The 22,527-nt window shown below is 41.8% G+C and overlaps 2 protein-coding genes across 9 annotated transcripts in view; one reads left to right on the top strand and one right to left on the bottom strand.

The window, feature by feature from the left end:
* RARB (retinoic acid receptor beta) overlaps positions 1 to 18,530 on the top strand; it is a 335,127-nt gene extending 316,597 nt beyond the window's left edge. For all 7 annotated transcript variants that reach the window (XM_052797965.1, XM_052797957.1, XM_052797949.1 and 4 more), the window contains 4 exons: positions 3,864 to 4,040; positions 11,658 to 11,862; positions 13,208 to 13,366; positions 17,394 to 18,530. In XM_052797965.1, the coding sequence (XP_052653925.1) occupies positions 3,864 to 4,040; positions 11,658 to 11,862; positions 13,208 to 13,366; positions 17,394 to 17,590 (738 nt within the window). In that variant the 3' untranslated portion in view covers positions 17,591 to 18,530. The remainder of the gene's footprint in view (positions 1 to 3,863; positions 4,041 to 11,657; positions 11,863 to 13,207; positions 13,367 to 17,393) is intronic.
* A 341-nt stretch (positions 18,531 to 18,871) lies between these two features.
* TOP2B (DNA topoisomerase II beta) overlaps positions 18,872 to 22,527 on the bottom strand; it is a 72,532-nt gene continuing 68,876 nt past the window's right edge. For both annotated transcript variants that reach the window (XM_052797928.1, XM_052797937.1), the window contains exons 34-36: positions 20,548 to 20,664; positions 19,576 to 19,673; positions 18,872 to 19,357 (exon numbers count right to left, since the gene is read on the bottom strand). In XM_052797928.1, coding sequence (XP_052653888.1) covers positions 19,196 to 19,357; positions 19,576 to 19,673; positions 20,548 to 20,664 — 377 coding nt within the window. In that variant the 3' untranslated portion in view covers positions 18,872 to 19,195. The remainder of the gene's footprint in view (positions 19,358 to 19,575; positions 19,674 to 20,547; positions 20,665 to 22,527) is intronic.

The following is a 22,527-nucleotide window of genomic DNA, read 5'->3' as shown; positions in this document are numbered from 1 at the left end:
GGGAGAATAGGACTTGTATTAAATTCCTTGGGTCATTTGACTTAACAGTTGCATTTGGTGGGCAGTGGCAAGTAGAGTTCTGCCGATGATGAGAATCAGCAAGCTGTTTAAACGTAATGGATTTCAAAAGTCCATCATAAATAGATCTGTTTTATTACTGTCATCCAGGTAAGAGAGAGTGCCTTAGTAATTTCTCTGGAGATGTCATACTTTATAGTATAATTGAGTGTAACTATACTGCTTGTCCCTCGAGAGTGGTATTATTTGTAAGTCTACAGCTGTGTTACATCCAGCCTTGTGATAAAGGGAGGATAAAACAGAAAATAATTTTGACTCTGCGGACCCTTGCTGCGGGTTCTCCCAGGTTGCTCTTGGCTGGCTGGATGCGAAGAGGTTTTGCATCTCGGCAGCATTTTGTCCTTTGTAAGTGCTGGGCTTAGAAGTTACATGGCTATTGTTCTGTGCCATTGCAGAGGAATGTATATGTATATTATATACGTATCTGCCTATCTCCTGATGCTGGGACTGAGCAGAGGTGTGTGCTGTGGTCCTCGGTGAACTCGCTGGAGCTGGAGTGCATTGCTGCTTTTACTAAAGAGGCATAGCAAGTGTTCCTGATTAGGGCAGAGTGCCCCTGTGAGCCTTGTTTCCTTTGTAAAGTGGATTTTAAAGACGGTAGGGATTCTGCTACTGTGTATGTTTCTGCAAGTACCTCATCCTGTATCGTTAATGTGGAGATAGAGCAGCCTGCAATGAAAAAACAAAAATGATGGAAAAAATGGGATCAATTTATGTGGCAAAAATGGCTGTTTAATTGGATTTCATAGCAAGGTTGGGCTTTTCCACTGATAAAGATGCCACTAGGGTGTATTACAGTATTGTTCCACCATATGTGCACTGGTGCAAAGGCCTGAAAAACATGCAAGACTGCTCCTGGAAAAGACACCCAAAAAACTGCTTCAGTAAAATATTCAGGAAAAGTCATAGCGTCTGCATCTTTTTCACAGCATGGTTAGAGGAGATCCCCAGGCAAATTTAATCAGAGTTTCTGTTTCTAACGTGCATTTTATTAACCCTGTGTTTTATTGTTCAACCTATACATTGATATTGAGTCAGGTTTGGTTTTACATATTCAGAAATGCTGCTAAAAATCTAGCCATTTTCGGTGACGCTTGCGACTACATTCATTACCAAATAAAATGTTAAAACTCTTTCCATTTGTAGCATCTCAAAGATAACGTGTAAACCACATTAGCGCCACCGCTGAGGGATCTGGCACCCGGCGTAATAAAACACCCGGTTATTTTGTATTTTATTAACTGCCCTTTCTCTTCAGTTTGCATAATAGTGAGTTAGATTTACATTTGTTAAGATGGCCGTGCATTACTCTTAATAGAAGACATGTCAAACTTCCCGTTGCCGGTACTGCAGCATGATAAAGTAACCTCATATGATACTGATGAAGATTTCGTTCACACTTGCTGGTTTCATGCAACGTCTTTTTTTCCAGATGGATACCCTATTGTAAAATGATTTCCTGCTTTAGGCTCTGCTTTGTGTAGCTCTCTGCTATGCCATCTTTCTATGAACTGGATAAACTGCCTATTAAATTTAATTACAGCCTGAATGACTGCACATCTTGATCTTATTTTTCCTCCAATGTACTGTATTTCACCAAGGTCCTTGAGGATGAAATAAAATAAATCTGAAGGATGCATACTCCAGTAGCCGAAAGAAATGTTTCAAAGGGCATTACAATGACTGTTAACCCATTAGTTTTGGACCATTTTGAAGGCTATTCTTTAGGTTTAGGATTATAAAGACGTTTTCTCCTGTCTTTTCTTCTGTCATTTAAAAAACCAAAACAAAATAGAGGAAGTTGCCAGAATAGAAATTCAAATAGAAATGACGAAGTTAATTTCTTATCCCTTAAAAAGAGGGGGAGTGGGGGAAAGCACGTATGCACCTTCAAACTGTTCAGCATGGTTAGCATTTATTTTTTGCAATAAGGGCCTAACGTAAATATTATGGGCTCGAACCTCCACCCTATTACAAGTCCGGGTGAACATAGGGCTGGCGGTGCCTCTGGGACCCGTCAGGACTTCTCCCTTCGTGACTGATGGTGGTCGTGGCGTCTGCAGAGACAACCCCGGGAAGGGGTGGCAGAGCATCACAGCCAAGCTGAGCTCGCCCCATGTCCCCTCGTCGACCTCTGCAGGCCCTGTGTCCTTCCTGTGAACCGAAGAAAGCTGATAAGCTGATGGGCTTCAGAGGTTTCCGAGGAGGTGGACGTCCTCGCCATCAGCAGTGATGGTGGCAGGGTCACTAGAGTTGTTTCCTCCAAGAAAGTGCGATGGGTGTAAATTGAATGCTTTTCGATGGCTGTTTATCTGCCATGTCTGTTAGACTTTTAGGTTGAGACTCCTCTCATTTAACTTTATTTTAAAAGTTAATTTAACATTTTAACTTCAACCAGCTAAGACTAAGGCAGCCAATCACATTGGCTTCCCTTGCAGCTGGGGAGAATGCCACCATCTGAGGGGATTTTCCCTTACCTGCCTTAAGTACCTATCTGGAGTGGGTGGGCCTTTTTTTGGAGATGCCTCTCTCTTTCTTGGTTAGTCAACAACCTCAGATGAGACATGGAAGAGAGAAACTCTGCCTTTGTTTTTCTGTGGTTGCAGCTCAGCCCCTTTTGCAAATTCATTACCAGCATATTTTTATGGGTAAAATTCCTCTTGCAATGAAGAGGTTGCCCAGATGCTGAAGGCAGCTGCAACGCACACTAAACTTGGTGGCTCATGAAATAGTGGGGAGGCCATCATGCTGACAGCATCCCAAACAGCATTGGATCAAGTGCTGGCAAAATGGGAATATGCTGGCATGGTGAGGAAAGAGGAGAGGGGCCTCGGGTATTGCAGAGCTGTTGTTACCTGTTTTTCGTCACCCCATGGGAATCACGTGTGGGTTGGAAACAACTGACCGGGTTTCCCTGTGACACCATCTTTTGTTGGACTGACTAGCATCAGATAGATCACAGCAACTTTTGAGTCAGCTGGTTCTTGGCTGACATGTTGAACTTTTTCAAGGGTTAAGTGGTTATTCTGAATGTATGAAAACACGAGTTTAATCACAAACTTAACACAGATTTTCTACGCATCCTAGCAAATTACAGACTTTTGGATTAAGATACATGAATAGATGGAAACATCCTCTGAAAGGTGTAGCTGGAATGTCCTTGTAACACTTCAAATGGTAGGGTATGTGTTGGATGCACCGTCAAATGAGCATATAGCATTCATCAGTGCACATGGTGTTTTTCCTAACATCATGTAAAGAAGTACTCTTTAATTCATGGGAGACTGTAGCTTGAGAAAGCTGTAAAACTCTTGCAGAGCCACAGAGCAGATAAATTAAGTAGAACTAATTTGCTAAGACCTTAAGTATGTGAAACTATGTTCCAAATACTGTGCTGCTTCTTCCAGATGAGGACCCGATATTCTTGTTCCACTGTTCATTTCTATTTTCTGGGGTACAACTGTAAATTGTCTCTCTCAATGCACTTATTATATAGTGGCAAGGAAGAATAATGATAGTGGCATTTGGAAATGTTTAAGTTCATTTGTATTCCTTGTACAGATGGCCTCTGCAATCGTAAGTAACAGAGAAATATCCAAGGAATTTTCAGGCGATTAATCCACGTTTAAAACCAGCATCATCCCAACAGCAAGCTGCAGAAAATGCCTGGAATGTTAATAGAAAGTACTTCTGGAAGGAATTCTCGGTTGTTGTTTCTTTCCCTTGAAAACCATTTACTGAAAGGGATGTTGTTGATTTATGGTGCCTTCTGTCTGTCTTTCCAGAACTCCAGCGCAGATCATCGGGTTCGACTGGACCTCGGGCTTTGGGACAAATTCAGTGAACTTGCAACAAAGTGCATTATTAAAATAGTGGAATTTGCAAAGCGATTGCCAGGCTTTACAAGTTTGACCATTGCAGACCAGATAACTCTACTTAAAGCAGCCTGCCTGGATATACTGGTATGTATTTTTAACATCATTGTTATGCTACTAATGTATTTTCTATTGCTCTTTTTACTGTAATCGACAGCGAGAGGGGGGTCAAATACTGCCCCGGCCTTATGGTTGCAAACTTGAGCTTACCGGGTAGTGTGGTACAGTCACAAGTGGACTCTAGCACATTACAGACCTGTGTTATGTGGGATGAGCATACTTTTCAAAATAAGTCCTTATAGTTTGTGGATTTCAGTATAGTTGCAAGAAGGGCACATTTTGGTATTGCGGCACTAATTTGAAATATGTGCAACTTTGGAAAAATTTCCTTATGGTTAACGCTGAAGAGAGATCTGATTCTCTTTCCTTCTTCATCCCTCCAAAACATAATGCTCTGCATAAAGGATACCTAGAAAGACAGTCCACTGTATAACGTTTTAGGAACGTGCTGTACCTGTGGTCATGAGGTGATCCGAGGAACAAGATAAAAATCTTCAGAGTGAGGTTTTTGCAGGTTGTAGAGGGGAACCTGATGTGCCTGGAACCCGGCAGGCGCACACCTCCGGCATGCAGATCCCCCTGCTTTCACCAGTGCTGCAGGCACCTGTGGAAGTGGACACTGTAATGGAAACTGTACGGATTTTAGCTAAATGTCATTTCATTTTAAATAGGCAAACATACAACCTGCAGATGGGCTTGGAGTTTTGCTCCAGACTTTGCCACTATGTCAAGGCAAACTGTCTTTACTCCCTTTGTCTCTGGTTGTTTCTGTCACGCTGACCTTCAGAGGAACCCTCTGGGATCTCAGCATTTCTTTATCAAGACCTTAGAAGTCTTCAGGCTTTTAGTGGCAAATACACTTCTTATTATTGGTCGTAGCAATAACTTTCAGTAGAACAGTTAGTATTTTCAGCATGTTTTAAACATATTTTAAACGCTTTCTGAATACAAACCTTCAGGGCTTCATTGAGCCAAGCATGGCCAAGAAACCCATTATAGGATGGCTACTGTAGATATATTTTTTGGCATGACACAGGATTTTGAACTAGGGAGTTTGAAGTTGAAGTAATTGATCTTGGAATTTCTAAAAGTGCATTGCTTCAAACAGGATCATATTGAGGAGGACGTTAACTGCTGTGACCTTTTCCTCTTGTTTTGTCAAAAGCTGTTTTGAAGAATCGCATCTAGAAGACATTGATGAAGGAGGAAGAGGGGTGAGAGAAGGGGAGGGATATCAGTCTCCAGCCTATTAAAAAAGGGAAGGTTGAAGTTGCCCTGCCGTGCTCGAGATTCACCTCTCGTTGTCCCCTTTGTCCAGGAGCTCGTTCAGACTCGGCCATCTCATCGTTACTGCGTGTGGTCCCTTTGCGGGGCAGGGCCATTCATTACCAATTGCACGCCTGTCGTCGCCAGCTCTGTCCTGATAAGACGCAGTTACGTTCCCCTTACACCAAAAGGCGTACCGTAATCGATAAACTGTGGCGTTGCCTTGAGTGTATTCTGCCAAACGTATGGGACAGAAACTGCTTTGCGCTTTGCTGTTGTAACCAGTAACAAATGGTTAATACAGAAACTACCCAAAGATGATGGGGAGGAGTCAGGATATAGCAAGAATCTGCACATCCGAACTCTTTACCCCTAAAACTTCAGCCCTTAAACTGCCACCCCCTATTTGCTGCTGCCATGCCCTGGCTCCGTAGCTGCTGGAAAAAAACACACCATAATTCTGTAATTGCTCAGGATCCTGCCAGCTCCCGACGCTCATTGTTGGGGTGGGTAACTGGAGCTTACCCCAGGAGCGTGCACAGGCCCTGTGGCACAGGGTCCCCACGGCAGCTCCGCTCACTGCTTCCATCGCCAACGCTGGCTGGACAATATCAAGTATTTAGGGTAGCCTTTCTGCTTGGGGTTTTATCTGAAGTGCCTAGATAAAGGCACTTCACAGCCTTTGATCATAGTGACTAAATAAAAGCCTAGTTGTCAGATTAGAAAAAGAGTAATGAAGCAGGTGGTAAACGGTGACTTTATTTCAACCAATTAATGGATAGAAAGGGTTGATTCTTTAATACAATTCACTGCCTTTACTTTGTGGCCATGTGGCAACCTTCAAGCTCTAGTTATAAACTTTATTGAGACCTGTCATTCCTGATCACCTGCTCATTCTCTTTTTTATTTTTCACGAAGCCGGAGGTGTCACATCCGAGCAAGCAGGGCGTAGCGAGTGCCATAGCTACCCGTAGCAGGGAGGAGCTGAGGCTTTTTCAAGAACGGGAGCAGATGAGACGTGGTTGCCATGAAGAGTCCTAACTTCCCTGCGCGACATTTACACAAGCTTTATGTGACTATTTTATGTGCTGCTTAAAAAGAAAAAGGGATAATTACCACAAGCACAGTAATGCGCAGTGCGCGCGCTGTCTGCGAAATGCCCATATCCATTAAACCCACATCACCTGCACATAATCGGAATTGCAGTGCAGCTCTGTATCTTTATTTAAGCTAAACTTAGTACTTGGAGCAGTGTTTTAATAGCGCATATTTCCCCCCAGCAAGCCAGTTCTCCTAATTATGAGTGTTTTGAACGCTTTGTTTTGTTGCGCATTGAGACGTGGACGAGCGCTGTTCCCCTTCCTGCTGTGTGAGCGCCCGCTGCCGCTGCCTGCCCGTGGTCTGCTGCGTGAGCGCTGCCAAGCACGGGCATGGGCCTCACCGGTCTGCACTCACGATCCCGCTGCTGTGCAATTCCCCCGGACCTGTCCCCAGAGCCCCGGCACATGGGAGGAACAGCGTGGGGCTCCCAGCCCAGCCAGGTAGGGTGGCCGGGCTCTCCCCACCAGCAGGACCCCAGCTTCCCTGCCTGACTGCCCATCAGCACTGGTTATGGGGGGAGACCCTTAAGCATTTCTAGACCCTGCCGAGGGCTCTGCTCCATTGGTTCCTGCGGCCGTGGATGCTTAAACCCCCCCTTAAACAGGCTGACAAAGGAAATGGTGCCAGGAGCTCAGTAAACTCCGCTGGGTGTGTGCCAAAGAATTGTTTTATATACAAACAAGCAAAATCTCTGGAAGGGAAATAACATCAAGCCTCGCAAGGCAGCTGAAGGCGCCAATTGAGGATGGTGGAATTTATATCTGCTCTGGTGCCAAAAGTTCCAGGGATAAATATTGCTAAAATTCAGTCAGTAACCCTCATAAAAGTCAGTACTTCTGTCTGCTGGTACGCTGGCCCGGCAGCGGTCGAGCATCACTAGCCTCACCGAGCTCTGGTAAAATGAACGTGGAAAGAGTCCAGAGTCCAGCCTGTCTTAAATCCGATGGATAAAAACCTGAGAAGTCCTTGAACGCTAATCCTTAATAATGTCATTTTTGCTTTCTGCTGTAAAACCCTGAGTGTTAATGCTAGGAAGGCATTTGTGTGTGCGGAGCAACCCGTGCTGATGGGGTATGGCAGCTCCGTGGAGGTTTGTTCATTGTTTCAGAGTCACCTGCTTGGGTTTCTCCTCTCGGGAAACTGTCCCAGCCAGCTAAGGCAGCTAGCATCTAACAACAGGATTTCTTAAAATAAAAGCCCAGCTTGCCTTAACTAATCTGTTTAAAATGAGTAACAATTCTATGGTAGCAACAATTTTGTAAATGCAGCTTTCTGGATGGTTTTGGTTTTGTGCAACCCATAGGGTTTTTGCTTTGCGCTTTGTAACTGGCTCATAGGAACCCCAGATGCTTCAAGATATAAATATTCCTTAAAACAAAGGGTCCTTTAATCATGGGCAAGAACCTTATTTATGGCTCCAAGTGGCATTTAAGAGCAGAGTGACAACTAAAATACTTGGCTTGGTTACAAAATCTAAACAACACTGAAGACATTAGGAGGATGTCTTCTAGACAGCAGTTCAGTTTAAAACAGAGAAAGATACTGCGATTTCTTATTCTGAATTGCTGACATTTCCCATATGTTCTTCAGTGAGTATGAGCTTGAAATCAGCTTCACTTTGACACTGGAAGTTTGCCCGAGAAAGGTTTAGCAGCGAATCAGCAATATCCATGGCGTTTTGCAGATCTCGATGAAGGACACAAATTTAAAAAAAAAAACATTTCAAATGATCTGTCTCGGACTTTAATAACAGCGTGTTGTGGGATAATGTCGAAGGAATGCAGGAGAAACCTGAGACCTGATAGCTGCAGTCAAGCTAAGTGCATTGCAGCAAATGTATAGTTGAGCTTCAGCTGTGCCAGTGCCCAGCAGAGCCGCTGCAGGCTCCTCCAGCACTGTGCAGGCTGGCACAGCATTTAGGTACGAAGCCTGAAGTCTGCCTTTTGCAAAAAGCCGTCCTACTTGCTGCCTAAGCCTGGAAGTAGCTAAATTCCATGGGACCTTTATGTTTTAGTTATAAATTTTGCAAGGCCCCTGGAAGTCTCTTTCTGTGCATGCCCACGGGGGCTCTAGGCTGAGTCACCTAACCTCAAATTCATTCCCGATGAGGATCCAGCCTGGAAGTCTTCCTCTGTGTTAGCCCTGGGGGGCTGTGATCTGGTAGGTCTTTGCTGAGCACCCCTAGCATGCACGCCCAAACGGAGCGGGGCTTACGGCACTGGGGGGTGAGCATGGAGAGCTTCACAGCGAGGGAGCCAGCAGCCTGTTGTATGGCAGGACGCGCGCGTTCGGCCGCCGGCTTGTTCGGGATGACCGCTCCGGAGAACCCCAGTCCCTCCGGGCCGGGAGTCTCTGTGCAGTGCGGCGCTGGCAGCTGGTATCCAGACTTGCCCTTGGAGGGAGGGTACGATGGAACTGTATCTGCCAGCTCTGCTTGGGCAGCTGCCGGTGAGGCTGCGGGCAGCCTTCAGGAAACACCGTGGCGGTGCCCAATTTAGCTCCAAGTCCTGCTCCGCTAATTTGTTGGGCTGGCCGTCCTGCGGTTTGGAGGGAGGAACTCTTGTTACTAAGGCTTATCAATTAAAATAGCACCGGAATAAAAGGGGTTGCCTTTCTCCCCAGCTGAGCTAAGGGAAAATTAGTACCACTTAAGAAGTACAGAGCCTTGTTCCTCCACAAGTTGGATACCTGATCTTCACAGGCCACACACCCTTACTGGAAGGCAGCTACTCTATATGCAGGCTTCAGATGGGAAGAACTGCACTCCAGTTTCTCTTGCATGCCATTAGAGAAGTAAACCAAGTAGCCCTTGGGTTTCTCAGTAAGTATGCAAAGTTTTCAAACCTAGCTTTTCTTAAAAACAACAAACTCTGCATGTTTCTTCTCCTTTCTATACAATCCTTTTAATGATTTAAAAGAAGAACCAACAGTGAACTTTAGGAGAGAGAACTGCTGGTGGTTACTGGCAGGGCAGAATATGGTAAACATGCTGTCTCTTATTGACGGGGTGCCATAGTTTACAATGTTAATTTCTGCTAATAATCCTGAAATACAATTTGGCTATTACATAAAACCTTTGGAGTTACCAGCAGCCTTTTAAGATCACGTATATTAGTGGGGAATTTGTGGTCAGTGAAGAATTTGAGTGCTGTGTGTTTGTATTTGTGCCTCTCTTTGTCATTGATTCAAGTAATTTCAAGAGCTTGTTTTCATTCAGGGGTAGGAGAACGATGTGAAACATGCCTGTCCAACCCCATAGAGTCTCAGTGCTTCAATGTATACCCACAATGTGAGATGAGATTATTGCTGAGATAGACAGAAAACAGTTGAAGAGCCTTCTGCAGAAATACACCCTATTAAGTCTCTTACCAAGGAATTTAAGAAGAGAAATAAAAGCTTCCCTGTAGGTCTTTTACATGCCATGTCCTCCTCGCTCTCCTCCCTGCTTATTTGGAGCAGTGTTGCCAGGCAAAGATGAAAAGTGGGAGAACCAAGCCCAGACTGGTCAGCTGCCAAGTGCTGGGGCCTCTGACTCAGAGCTTCGGCAGCTATAGGAATAATTTAAATTCTCCCTGTGCTCACTTATGTTTGTGTAAATCTTTTTTGTTGAGTCTTTAAAACCAAGTAGGATGGCTGTATGGGAAATAAATATAGTCAAGCCCTGAAAAAATATAGCTGTAGTCTTAGCTCAGCTAATCAGCTAGACTTCTGCAAGGTTTTATTTTAGTTTAGTTTAGGGATAAGCCTTCTCCCACCTCTGATTATTTTAAACATTAAGCATTGATATATATATATAAAACAGAAATATGTCAACATGATGGACATATCTTTTATTTGATCCTTAAGGCAGCGTTCATTAATAGCAGCTGTACAAATGAGCCCGTGCCGTACACAGTCTATCACGGGACGCATCCTGGGTCTGCTCTGAGAGGCTCTGAGAGTTCACGCACTCACTCTCTCTGGCCGTGCTGCCACCTCCGCTGTGACAGCACTGTTGACACTGCAGTTACCCCAGAGGCATTTACTAACAAAATGCAGAGCATCCTTGGTGTTTTATTCATGTGTTTTGCATTCCTCCGTGTCCAGTTAGAGGTGTGAATCCCCATCCTGCCCTCGAACGCTCTCTCGTCTGGGGTCAGTGCTGGGTAGCTGTCGGCATACAAGCAAGCTTGCCAAAACCAACACTGCCTGGGCTTGCACGGGAGTGAAGGACACCGTCAGCAGCGGGAAGATAGGCTTTGCACCAGGCAGGCGGGGTGCGCACCCTTACCATGCCCAGGGCTCGGGATGGGGGAAGTGCCGGAGCCTCAAGGAAGGCTGGAGGCCAAGGGGCCGGTGAGGAGTTTCGGTGTTACAGCACACGCAAGTAACAACAACCGTAAGAGAAGAAAAGCTGGGCCAACTGCTCAGGCTGCCGGCCGGGCTGCCAGCAGCCCCGCACGCTGCGCTGTGGAGGTTCAGGGTTCAATAATACGCTCAGGTGTGAGCTCCCAGGCTGGCAAGACAAGCGGCGCTCCGCGGAGACCATAACTGCAGCTGCTCGGGAGGTAGAGGGCTTTGCACTGCTCTCAGGGAGTGCTCACGCAGGGGTTGTGTTCACACAGCGGTGTTCTCCTGTCTGCTGTCTCAGACAAAAGGCAGGCACCCCAAAGCACAAGTTACCACGGACGAAAGGAAGGCACCTCAAAGCATGAGTTGCTTTCTGCCTCTTTCACCAACTCACAGCTGTCTGCGCTCACTCACGCAAGATACCGCAGAGACACTCGGTCCTTACCAAAGACACAACCCAGAGAAGCACTGTCATGCGAAATTGATCCCCCAAATCAATGAAATATGTGTATATGTGTTCAAAGAGGTGAGATATTTTTATGATCTTGCTGGATCCGATCAGCAGTGCGAGAGCATTTTAAAGTTAGGTCCGTATAGCGTACTAATTAAAGAGCGGTTTATGTGAGTATTATGGTAATGTTGGTGACATGGTAAGTGGCGAGAATTGCGTAGAAGTTTTGATTATTTCATAACTAGGGGGAAAATTTCTATTCTTAAATTTCTGTTACAAAAAATACCCATAGTCAATGGAGTATATTTATGTTGTACCAGAGAATTTTTGTGCTACTAGACCTGAACAAACTGGAGTTTGATTTCGGATTGTTTTGACGTGACCGTGTAGTGCAGTTCCATGGGTCATTTGCCGCCATCGAGAAAATGCAACAAACCTCTCATGGATTGAATTCTTCAGGGGTTTTTTTGGTTTTTTTTTTTTTTGTCCTTCCACAGATCCTTAGAATTTGCACAAGATACACACCAGAACAAGACACCATGACCTTTTCAGATGGCCTTACCCTAAACCGAACTCAGATGCACAACGCCGGATTTGGCCCATTGACTGATCTCGTGTTCACGTTTGCCAACCAGCTCCTGCCTTTGGAGATGGATGATACAGAAACAGGTCTCCTTAGTGCCATCTGCTTAATTTGTGGAGGTATCGTACAGCACGAACTCGGATGCGTTTGAAATAGACACGATAATTATTATCTTCAGTTCTGTTTTACTTGTTTGGCTTTCCTGTACTAAAAAATATATATAAAAAAAAAAAATATGTATATATATATGTAATATTACTATATATGTTATATAAACCACTTAACACTGAAGGTTTGTTTTCCACTGGTGATGGTTATTGGTTTTATTATTGATATGTTTTTAAATGAATCAAATCATTCTGTCAAGCAACCGATCCTATTATTTGCCTGATAAAGGACTACAGGATATATCCAGCTGCATTTTTTTATAAGCGGTATATGGGTACCTGTATGAATGACCTTTGTTATGGCAAGATGCCCGTTGCACAGCTTTTAGTCATAAATATAATTGCATGCATACGCGTATAGTTACATTCACATAGAAGTCATCAGTGATAACTTTCTTTAGAAAAAAAATAGATTATACTTTGAAATTAGCATAGTGGCACTGATGACGTGATTTGGGGGGGGACTGATCACAACTTGAAAGGGACATTATCAAGTAAAATCAGGTAGAATCACGGTTCTAAATACAAAAAGCAAAGTTGCAGATAATTTCCAAAATCCTCTGTAAATTTCTGTTATTTTAATCCCCTAGTCTCTCTCTTCCTTTGCAAAATCTGGACCAGCAGTAGAAACACACCTTGTTTAGTTGGGCCATTTTTTTTAAATACAAACTGGGTGCTACCAGAGCATGTTTAAAAAACAAGTCAGTCTTTGCTGACAATGGCCCTTTAGTACAAAATCATTCCGATTTTATGTGTCTCTAACCATAGCCCATCAAAAGCGTTGATGGGTTCTGAGATGTCATTAATATGTGACTGGTGCATCCTGGTTCATGGGTGACATTTGTTGTCACTCAAGCTAGCACTGCCATCTGCTGATACCTGATGGTAACTCACTTTATTTTAGTAGTGATACAAAAAATAAATTAGTGGTTAATCTCTTTGTATACCTAGGTAGCTTATCAATGACGCATACAAAATTAATTCTGAAATACTGTTTGCAGCGAGGTGTTTTCCCCTTGGAGAGGGAGGTACAAGAGCAAACTGGTAATTCCGGACCACTCAAATGACAAACCTTTCCAGTCACCAGGACAAATGAATCTAAGTTTGAGAAAGCCATGGTTTATCCTCTTCCTATGGCATACTCACTACAGAGTGTGGGTCATAATTGGAGAGAAAGATGAAATTCATGGAGTTCTAATCAAGAACATGGAGGAGCTTCTGTGATTTGCAGTTTGTAAAAAAAAAAAAAATATATATATATTTAAAATCATACGAGCAATATGATACTTTTCTACAGATCGCCAGGACCTTGAAGAACCAATGAAAGTGGATAAGCTTCAGGAACCATTGCTTGAAGCACTGAAAATTTATATCCGAAAGAGACGACCCAACAAGCCTCATATGTTCCCAAAGATCTTAATGAAAATCACAGATCTTCGTAGCATCAGTGCAAAAGGTACAGTGCCTCCCAATAATTTGGTAATAGTCAGTGTTACGTTTCAGAGGAAACTGGCCTAGAGACCTGGATTGTTATTTTTTTAATATGTCAAAGAAAGGTCCTTGTGACCTTTCTCTTCTCTTCTTCTTTATGTAACTCCCGTGTTTAAATTGGTTCTACTGTAAACATACATGGTGCTACATTCTTCATGCAACTTAGGGTGAAAATTATGTCTTAGGTAGAGGTAGGTTAGCAAATCATTAGCACGAACCCTTTGTTAGTCATTTTAAGACAAGATAAAACCCTGAATTAAACCTTTGTTAATGTTTACAAGGGGGTGCGGGTCAACATGTACTTTGTATCACTAATGGCTTTCAAAAAAACAAAGTCTGTTTACAGACATCAGAAAAGACTTCTGCATCCAAAATCCCCCTAAACTGTGGTGTGACGTACTGAAGATTTAGAACTGATTTGATCCAGGAATTTGGAGATTCAGCACCTCTAATCCAAACTCACCACGTTTACTCATGGATCAATTTTGCTTTAACATTTTGTGTAGTCTTGTATGCGATCGATTGATCATGTGAAACGCACACAGTCTAAGCGCTATCACATAAATTCTCTAAACACAAGTATAGTCGAACGCTTCCATTTCACCAGAGAGGTTCCCTGGTTAGTGCTTTGTCCCTGGACGCCTGCAGCCTGAGAGGGGAGGCTGGGCAGCTGTTTTGAAAGCAGCAGCGGATGGTCAGCACTGTGTCAGCTCGTTAGCAGCCTCTGTGCACGCCTGTGCTGCGGCGTCGAAGGTGACTGTGTTCCTCTCGTTTGTGTACCCCTGTATCTCCCCAAGACCCAGTTTCAGACGTGTCTAGCTGTTCGGTATCTGTTCACCTCCAGCCTTTCTGGGGAGCTGTATCGGAGTTGTACCAGCCTGAATACAGAGTCCAAAGTGGTACCATCCTCATTTTTTAGTGTTTGATGCGGTTCCACTTTCTTACTATGCTTATTCAGCTACAGATTTGCTACCCCTGACAGATAAGCAAGCACATGAGCTTGTACGTACAGGTACCTATGTAGCTATAGACTGGATTTATGCTTTTGAAAAAATTACTGATTTCATTTGACCTGGTTTTTGAGAAGACTTCAGGGAAAAAAACCAGCCGTTAAATTGCTCAAATGCACTTATTTTACATTAAAACCTGAACTGTTATACTTTAAACAATATATATCTAAGTTAAAAGATGAAGCTATAGCTATGTTTATAAACAGAAGTGAGCAATTTAATTGGATTGGTTAGTACCTAAAGAGTAACTTAGAAGGGAAACACCAGACCTGGAAGCAAAACTATCCTAAAAAGGAACTGCTTACCAGGTTACCCCCCAGTAAAGCAAGCTCCATCCAACTGAATCCACAAAATAAACTTACCGCAGTACTGAGCTATAAAAATATTTAGGGGGAGCCCTTTTGTTCTACTGTTCTTGCTTGTGGGAAATCTATTTCCACTTTCCTGCTTCTTTGCCAGAGCCCTCCAGCTCCCTCAAGAACACGGCTCTGTCTCTTTATGTTCAACGCACAAGAGAAAGGATTCTTCTTTCCATTCTGACATAAGTATTTAATTATATCATTAATGTTTTATAGTAGAACTAAATCATACCAAAGGACTGGTGATGTCCTGGAGGGGTGGGTGTGTCCTGAGTTTCATTTGAAAAGATGTACATTAGAAGATAATGACTTTTGATGGTACATGATCCCTGAAAGCAATTACCAAAGTAAGCATGAACTGAAAAGACTGAGAACGTCTCCTTATACAACTACATTCTTCTGTGGTGTTAGATGTATTGTAACAAAAGAACTAAGTGTTTGTGGGACTGAAGCAAGAGACCGTCTTCCAAGCTCTCTTATCCCAGTATTAAATTGGACGGTTGCAAGACCTGAAAAATTACTGTGGCTCTACACTGGAATAACCACACAAACACTTGGTACTGCCACTGACCTGCTCCGTACCAGCAGAAAGCAGATATTTAACATGGCCAAATTCAGCTCATTAACACTGCTCTGACTACAGCTGGTTTTCAGAGCAGCTCTCGGCATAATTCTGCATTAATTTCTTTCTAACCATAGTGCTTGCTCCTTTGTTCCTAACAGTTATTTAAGAGACTTTTTAATCAGCATTCACTTGGAAAGTTGCTCATTGCCTTTGTAGATGATTTTGAAGCTTCTCAGTTAAGACATGAACATAAGCGCTCCCTTCCACTCTGGGGTTACCACTGTGACTGACAGCGTGCTCTCTCCAGCATGTACATTGCAGCAGCATGGATAAGCAGAATCTATCCAAAGGTTCTCTCCTCTGGAATGGTTCTTCAATAACCAGACTATTTTCTCTTTAATTTTTTTGGCTCTTCTTGCCTGCCTTCACTTGTAAAAAGCACAGATTCCTGTTCTGTTAGACTCAAATTTTAAGATGATCAGGAATCCTATGCAATCGATCAGGTATTCAAATGCTGAATTTATGGCTGTAAATTGCCTGGTGGTGTCCTGGTAAGAAAAAGCTTTTTCCCATCAGCAGCAAAATATGTAAAGCACATTCATGCTTCGGTGTGGAACAGAATCTTTACTGTATATCCTCACTTTATTCGAGGTGTAATCCTAAATACTCCTGTCTCTTTATGGTCCTCACCACACAGTAGCTGAATGTTTAACTTACTTTCAGTCCTTCAGCTGTAGCACTTGTTTACAACAGAATGTTGTACTTCCTGAAGCTGTATTAGTGTTACTGCTGACTGTTGAGGGCTTTCTGAACATGGCTTGCCTATCACTGTAAGCAGCAGCAACACAGAACAACCGCAGCAGCTGAACCCTCTTGCTTTACAGATCAGGCTTTTTCCCAGCGACAGCCTTTCTTTTCACTGAGAAGTTTTGTCCATCCAGCGTTTAAGGATTCCTAGGGTTGTAGTAACTTACTTATTAATCCCCAAGCAGTTCGTTCAGAGTTAACTGCCTGTTTTTTAAATGCAGGCTGCTGCTCATGCTGTACCCCTGCATACCAACTAAGCACAGTACTTCCTGCGAGCACTGAGCCGATGTCTTATGCAAGTTATGAGCAAAGTGTGAGGTGGCTGTGTGTTTGTACAGCCTTCCCTGTATGCCTGCCATGTTCAAGCAGCCTTAACACATCTTAGGAGCATCAGGCACTATCACGTGGGGTTTTTTTTCCCCTAAACTAGTGTTAGTTGTTTGCTCACAGTCTGAGTAGTCAGGATTGATGTAGTAATTTAGTTTAATCTTACACACACTAGCCTGCAAAGCCATCTCTATATAAAAATACCCGTTGTTACACTTGACAAGGCCAAACACTGAACAGTTAGCTTCAGTTAAGTAAGTAAGTAAGTCAGATGTAAACAGTAGTAGTGTTTTTGTGTACTTTTGTGGTTAATTAGCACAAGAGAAGATACCTGAAAAACTACAGAAGGCAGCTTCACAAAAAAAGTATCCTTTTGCCTGAATTCATTCTTTTATAAAACAATGGTTTGTTAAATTTGGATTCTTATTTCAGAGTTTTCTGTATGGGAAAGAAATGTTCTGACTTACATCGCTGCAGTTCTCTTACAGGATTCGCCTCACCTATTCAACACAAATCAGCCAGAATTGTTGTCATTCTATAGTCTTTGCAGATCCAGTACAGATTAAAAACTGTAAAGTATATTCCAATTTATAGACATCTACGTGATCACAGTTTAATTTAATTTTTCAGTATAATTTAATGGCATTCTGGTTCATTCTATGAAAAGAAACAGTTCATCCAATTTACCTGTATTGTAATATGAGTTGCTATGTCATAATTTAAAATTAATTTAAGGATTACTCATCTAGCTCCTTTTTCTTGTAATGAAGTCGTTCACTTATATGATTTTGTACGCAAGAAGTATAGGGGGAGACGCCAAAGCCATTAAAATAACATACCTTGAAATTACTGCTGATGATGTTAACAAAAAGGAAACTGTACGAATCATACTAATGGAAAAGACTTTTTGTTTTCTTTTTAAAGGTGCAGAACGTGTCATTACATTGAAAATGGAAATTCCTGGATCCATGCCCCCGCTTATTCAGGAAATGTTGGAGAACTCTGAAGGACACGAACCACTGACACCAACCTCAAACGGCAATACTGTGGAACACAGTCCTAGTATCTCACCTAGTTCAGTGGATAACAGCAGTGTCAGTCAATCCCCCATGGTGCAATAACACATTTTCCAGCTACTTCAGACATTCCTAATACCTTATGTACAGGGATGAAAGGCAAGAAAAACATTTTTACTGCTGCTTAGTTTCTGGACTTAATGTATATCTATATATGTGTATATATATATAGATAAAAACTCAACAAGGACCAAGAAATTTTCATATGTATCGATATATACTCCTTGCTGTTTAAACTCTTAAAACTAGAAAATGCAAACTTTTGAAACTCTAAATCAGCCATTTCATGCAAAAAATAGTTAAGCTTCTGTTTTCTCCTCTGAACATTCAAGACTGCATGGTGACAAGACAGATCTCAAACTTTAAATTCTGGTTGCATTTCTGATGACTTTGTACATACAAACGTATGGCTGTATTTTCCATACTGGATGTTTGGTGCTTTCCTTTTGTCTCATACCTGAAATGATCAAGACACCAACCATATGAAATGGACTACTGTACACATCCAGAAAAGGAAGTTTAAAGGACCGTCTGATTTAGTTTAATATGAAAACTTGTCTTTGATGCCCTTGGTTTGCATCTCCTTCCTTGTAAAAAGTATACAAAAATTCACTGCACTAGCAGAAGAGACATCAGTATCAGCATTAACTGCCAGATCAGTTATTCAGATGTCATTTGTTCCACTGTTAATGTCACTTTAAAATTTAAAGAAGTGGTTTCTTACCTGGCTGGTGACCTAGCTACACGATTAACTACTACATTTCTACAGTAGTGATAGCCTCCAAGGCAGAAACACTTTTTAGTGTTACCATGTTTTTGTTTACCTGTTCACAAGCCATTAGGGAAACTTTGTGGGATGATAACCAGCAGACTCATCTACAGCTTTTGAATTGGCAAGTCTAGGGTATTTCCTTAAGAATCAACTGCCAGGAATTAGCTGGGTTATCCAGCCTTCCAGGTGCTAGGGAAGTACAGCTAGGACTTCCAGAAACACAAGGAGAGAATCTGCCTTCTTGGCCTTGTTAAATCACCATGAAGCAGAGTGAAAACTGTGGTAGAATGGTTACCAGATTTAAAGTGTCAGTTTCTTAGGTTTCATTTAAAGCACTAGTGGATTTTTTTTTTTTTTATATATTCTAGCAAGTCTGTGATGTACTTTCACTGGCTCTGTTTGTACATTGAGATTGTTTAACAATGCTTTCTATGTTCATATACTGTTTACCTTTTTCCATGGAGTCTCCTGGCAAAGAATAAAATATATTTATTTTAAAAAAAACCCAAGTGTGTAGAAGTAGTCCCTCCAGTCCAAATTTTACACACACAGAGTAGTTTTCCATTTTTTAATGTTTAAACTCCATTTCAAAAAGCAGGTTTGCTGTTTGCAACCATGACAATTAAAATGTGCTTTAGCACAGCTGTCTAGAACATCTCTACAAGCCAGTCAGACAAATACATGACATTTCAATGAGTAAAAAAGAGCATAAAACTGTAGGTGTAAGAACAAAATGTTAAAATGCCTACACACAATAATAAAAACCATCAATTACATTATCACATAAAATAAGTCAAATGTACAAAAGTTTGCGACAGAAGGGACAAAAGGACAACACAAGATAGTTGTTGGAAAACATTTGTGTGCTCTTTGGGCACTTAATTAAACATATCAAAATCATCATCTTCATCGGACTCTGCAAAATATTTAACTTCTTTTCTAGCCCGGCCTGTCCGTGGCTTTGGGGCAGTTTCGGAGGCAAAGCCTGACTGAAAGATTTCCACATCAGAATCCTGGTCAAAAGCAGCCTTCTTGGATTTCTTTAGAAAAGAAACAACAAATCAGTTGTGATGCTGTGTACATTTTCCCTTTTAATATTCAGAATTGAAGGAAACCTTCTCTAACGTAACATCTAATTTCTAAACACACCTAAACCTCCATTATCTATTAGCAACCTATAATAAGAACATGTACCTTTTATGCAAAGTAATCCATTAGGTTCTTTTTACAAGGAGAAAAGAGCATAGATGGAACTGACCTTGCTTGGTGTTGATTTAGGTGTTTTCTTCCCAGGGTTGTATTCACCTTCATTTTCTGAACTGGATGCTTTCCTTTTCTTTGCCCCTCTACCTTTTCCTAGGTGAGAGAATAAGATTTAACTTTGTTTTCTTTTCTTTTTTTTTTTTAATAAAACTCCACACTTCAGCAAACCAACAAAAAAAAACCCTAGTGAAATTACTTTAGTATGTCTACATGTTAAAGAGTTCAAATTTAGTTTACAACTCGAGCTTCTTCATAACAGCAGTAAAATACAATATATTTTATTTTCTCAGTTTTAAATCTTTTATGCTTCTTCCAGAGTTACCATTCACCCTAGCAATTCAAGCTGTCAGTTCAAGACAGGGATAAACTTCATTAGATCAATGACTTCTACACTTCTGAAGTACTACAAGTCCTCAGTCACCTTCTGTACTGATTACACAGCATTAATTCATGTTTACTATTTAGTAAATTTACTGTTAACCTCAACTATCAACACTGGCACATCCTTTACAGACTCCTCTCTGGTTACACTGCTTGGTGTGCTGTGTTGCAAGTACTCTGACAACTGAGAACTAGGATACCAAAGAATTGGTTTAAAAAATACTAGAATTACTACCAGGATTTTACTGTCTTGTAAAAAGCTGAGATCAAAGAAAATAAGCAGTATCCAGTAAAACTGATGATGAACAAAAAAAAGAAGGGGATTGGAGCTGTTTGTTAAATACATTCCCAACAGTGAAGGTCAGATGATAAGTTCACACCTTGTTTGTCAAGAAAAGTCAGTACACTATATTTGTCATAGAAGAGGCTCATGGCTGAATAATCTACTAGCAATTAATTTACTAATAAATCAATGTGGTGCTAGTTTTAGAGACACTAGTTCTGCTGCTTTATAAAAATGACTGTGAACCTGTGTTACAGAGAACACAGATGTGAGTGCTGAGCAGCACAGCACCAAAACTCTTACCTTTGGGTGCTGCAGTCTTCTTTGGAATGCCGAATTCTGAATCTGAGTCAGAGTTTACAGTTTCCACCTTCTTGGCCTTGGGAGCTCTTTTAGGTTTAGGGGGCACATCTAGTTTTGCTGTTAGAAGTTAGAGATACTAAATATGTTAAATTCACATATCGGTTAGAAGTATTAAATTTTATTAGATACTTCAATTACAGCATAAATGGCAGATATTAAAACAAGATGAGCGGTTTCTGCACTTGGGGAAAACACACTTCAGTTTCTATGCTAAAACTGCATGGAATAAACAGGAGGTTTCCTTTATCATACTTTGAGATGTATCAGTGCATTCAGGAAGTTCCAGTGTTTTTGATTAAATACTTTTTCATCTTTTTGAGCACAAAACAGGTTACCAGTAACTAAAGCAGCAACAGAAGTTCTCCAGGTTGGATACTTTTTTAAACACGTTTGGATACATTACAGTGTTTACAGATACAGCTTGCTGCTTGTGACATTTTTGCCTTCACAGTGGTACAACTGCAGGACAACCTTCCCCACGATTACTGCAGGAGTTTGAGAGACAGTGCATCTGACTCACTCTGTGACATATTGTTTTCTGTCAATCTATCTCAGTGAAAAGGAACTTCAGAAAAAGCAGAAAGGACAGGAAAGGGACATATCTATCTGGGCATTTCTTACAGAATTTCAATTACTGCTACGCAACTAGTCTTGTTATCTTTAAGAGACAGTCATTGGTATGTTCACACAATGGGTGACAAGGGATAGAATCACAGAGTCACTTACTTAAGTGGGAAAAGACCCTTGATTAAGATGATCAGATAATGTGTTGATGCGCTTACAGACAAGTTGGTCTTTTGCAGAAACCTCAGATAAGCTACTGACCTACCCTCTATCAATCGGCCACGAATACCTCAAAGGTGATGGGACACATGTAAAAAACACTCCAGATACCAGGAATATGGATGTTTGTGAGAACTCAAGCTTTCATTTATGGTATCACTAGAGAAATGCATTCAGACAACACGAGTGTCTCCACAAACTTTTTGGCTATGATGCCTTCAACTGCTACCCACTGAAGAGTCACTGCACAAAGATGGTTATGTCTTTCCAGCTTTTTGTGATAATACCTACTGGGTAGTCCAAGTATCAGGTCCTGACAATATAAAAAAAAATAAAGCCACCTTTGGCATCACAGATGGGGGGGGTGTGGGGAAATAAATGATGTTGGCTATGGCAGCATTTCAGATAAGACTTGGGGAGGGAAGCAACAATGCTTGGGATGGAAGTCAGGAACTATATTTGAAAGCAACTTAAAATAGGTCTCTCTAGGTATCATCTCGGCTGTATTAGCGTGAAGTAAAACTCAGTAAGCCACAAAGACCTACCAGTCAGCCTGGAAAAAGTACACAGCAACTGAACGCAGAAATAATACTTTCTAGAAGCATCACCAAAAGTAAGCAGCTCATTATCAGTAAAGGAGGGGACAGTGTTACCTAAGGTACATGTTTTTAGGTCCCATACAGCAACAAAGTCCTTCAGACAGGAAAAAGCTTTACTAGGATAAGAAACAGACTAGGGGGCAGGGAAGGGAAAGATTCAGAAGTTTCATCAACTTGAAGATGACAAGCAGAAATTGTGACCAGGAGAAACTTAGTAGAAGGGATCCATTTTAGGTCTAGGTGACATTTAACATCAGGAGCTGAGGTTTAGACATCCTCCTACAGGACTGTGTATGTTTTGGCCAGGTAATTGTGCCTTGCACAGTTCCTCGTGCTTTTAATGTGAAATTCGTGTATCATCAGACAGAAGGCAAGTATACTGCATTAAAAGTACTACCCAGCACATATACCATGTGATGTAACTCTTCAGCTGGCCCCAAGTCCTCCAGTTTGTTAACTGATGTTAGAAAAGGGGCAGACTTATCACTAACGAACAAGGAATTGGGAAGAAGGAAATAACTGGGTAATGAAAGAGAGG

This window comes from Harpia harpyja, chromosome 1 (genome assembly GCF_026419915.1).
Source record: "Harpia harpyja isolate bHarHar1 chromosome 1, bHarHar1 primary haplotype, whole genome shotgun sequence".
NCBI classification, from domain to species: Eukaryota; Metazoa; Chordata; class Aves; order Accipitriformes; family Accipitridae; genus Harpia; species Harpia harpyja.
This window is presented reverse-complemented; position numbering and strand designations above follow the sequence as displayed.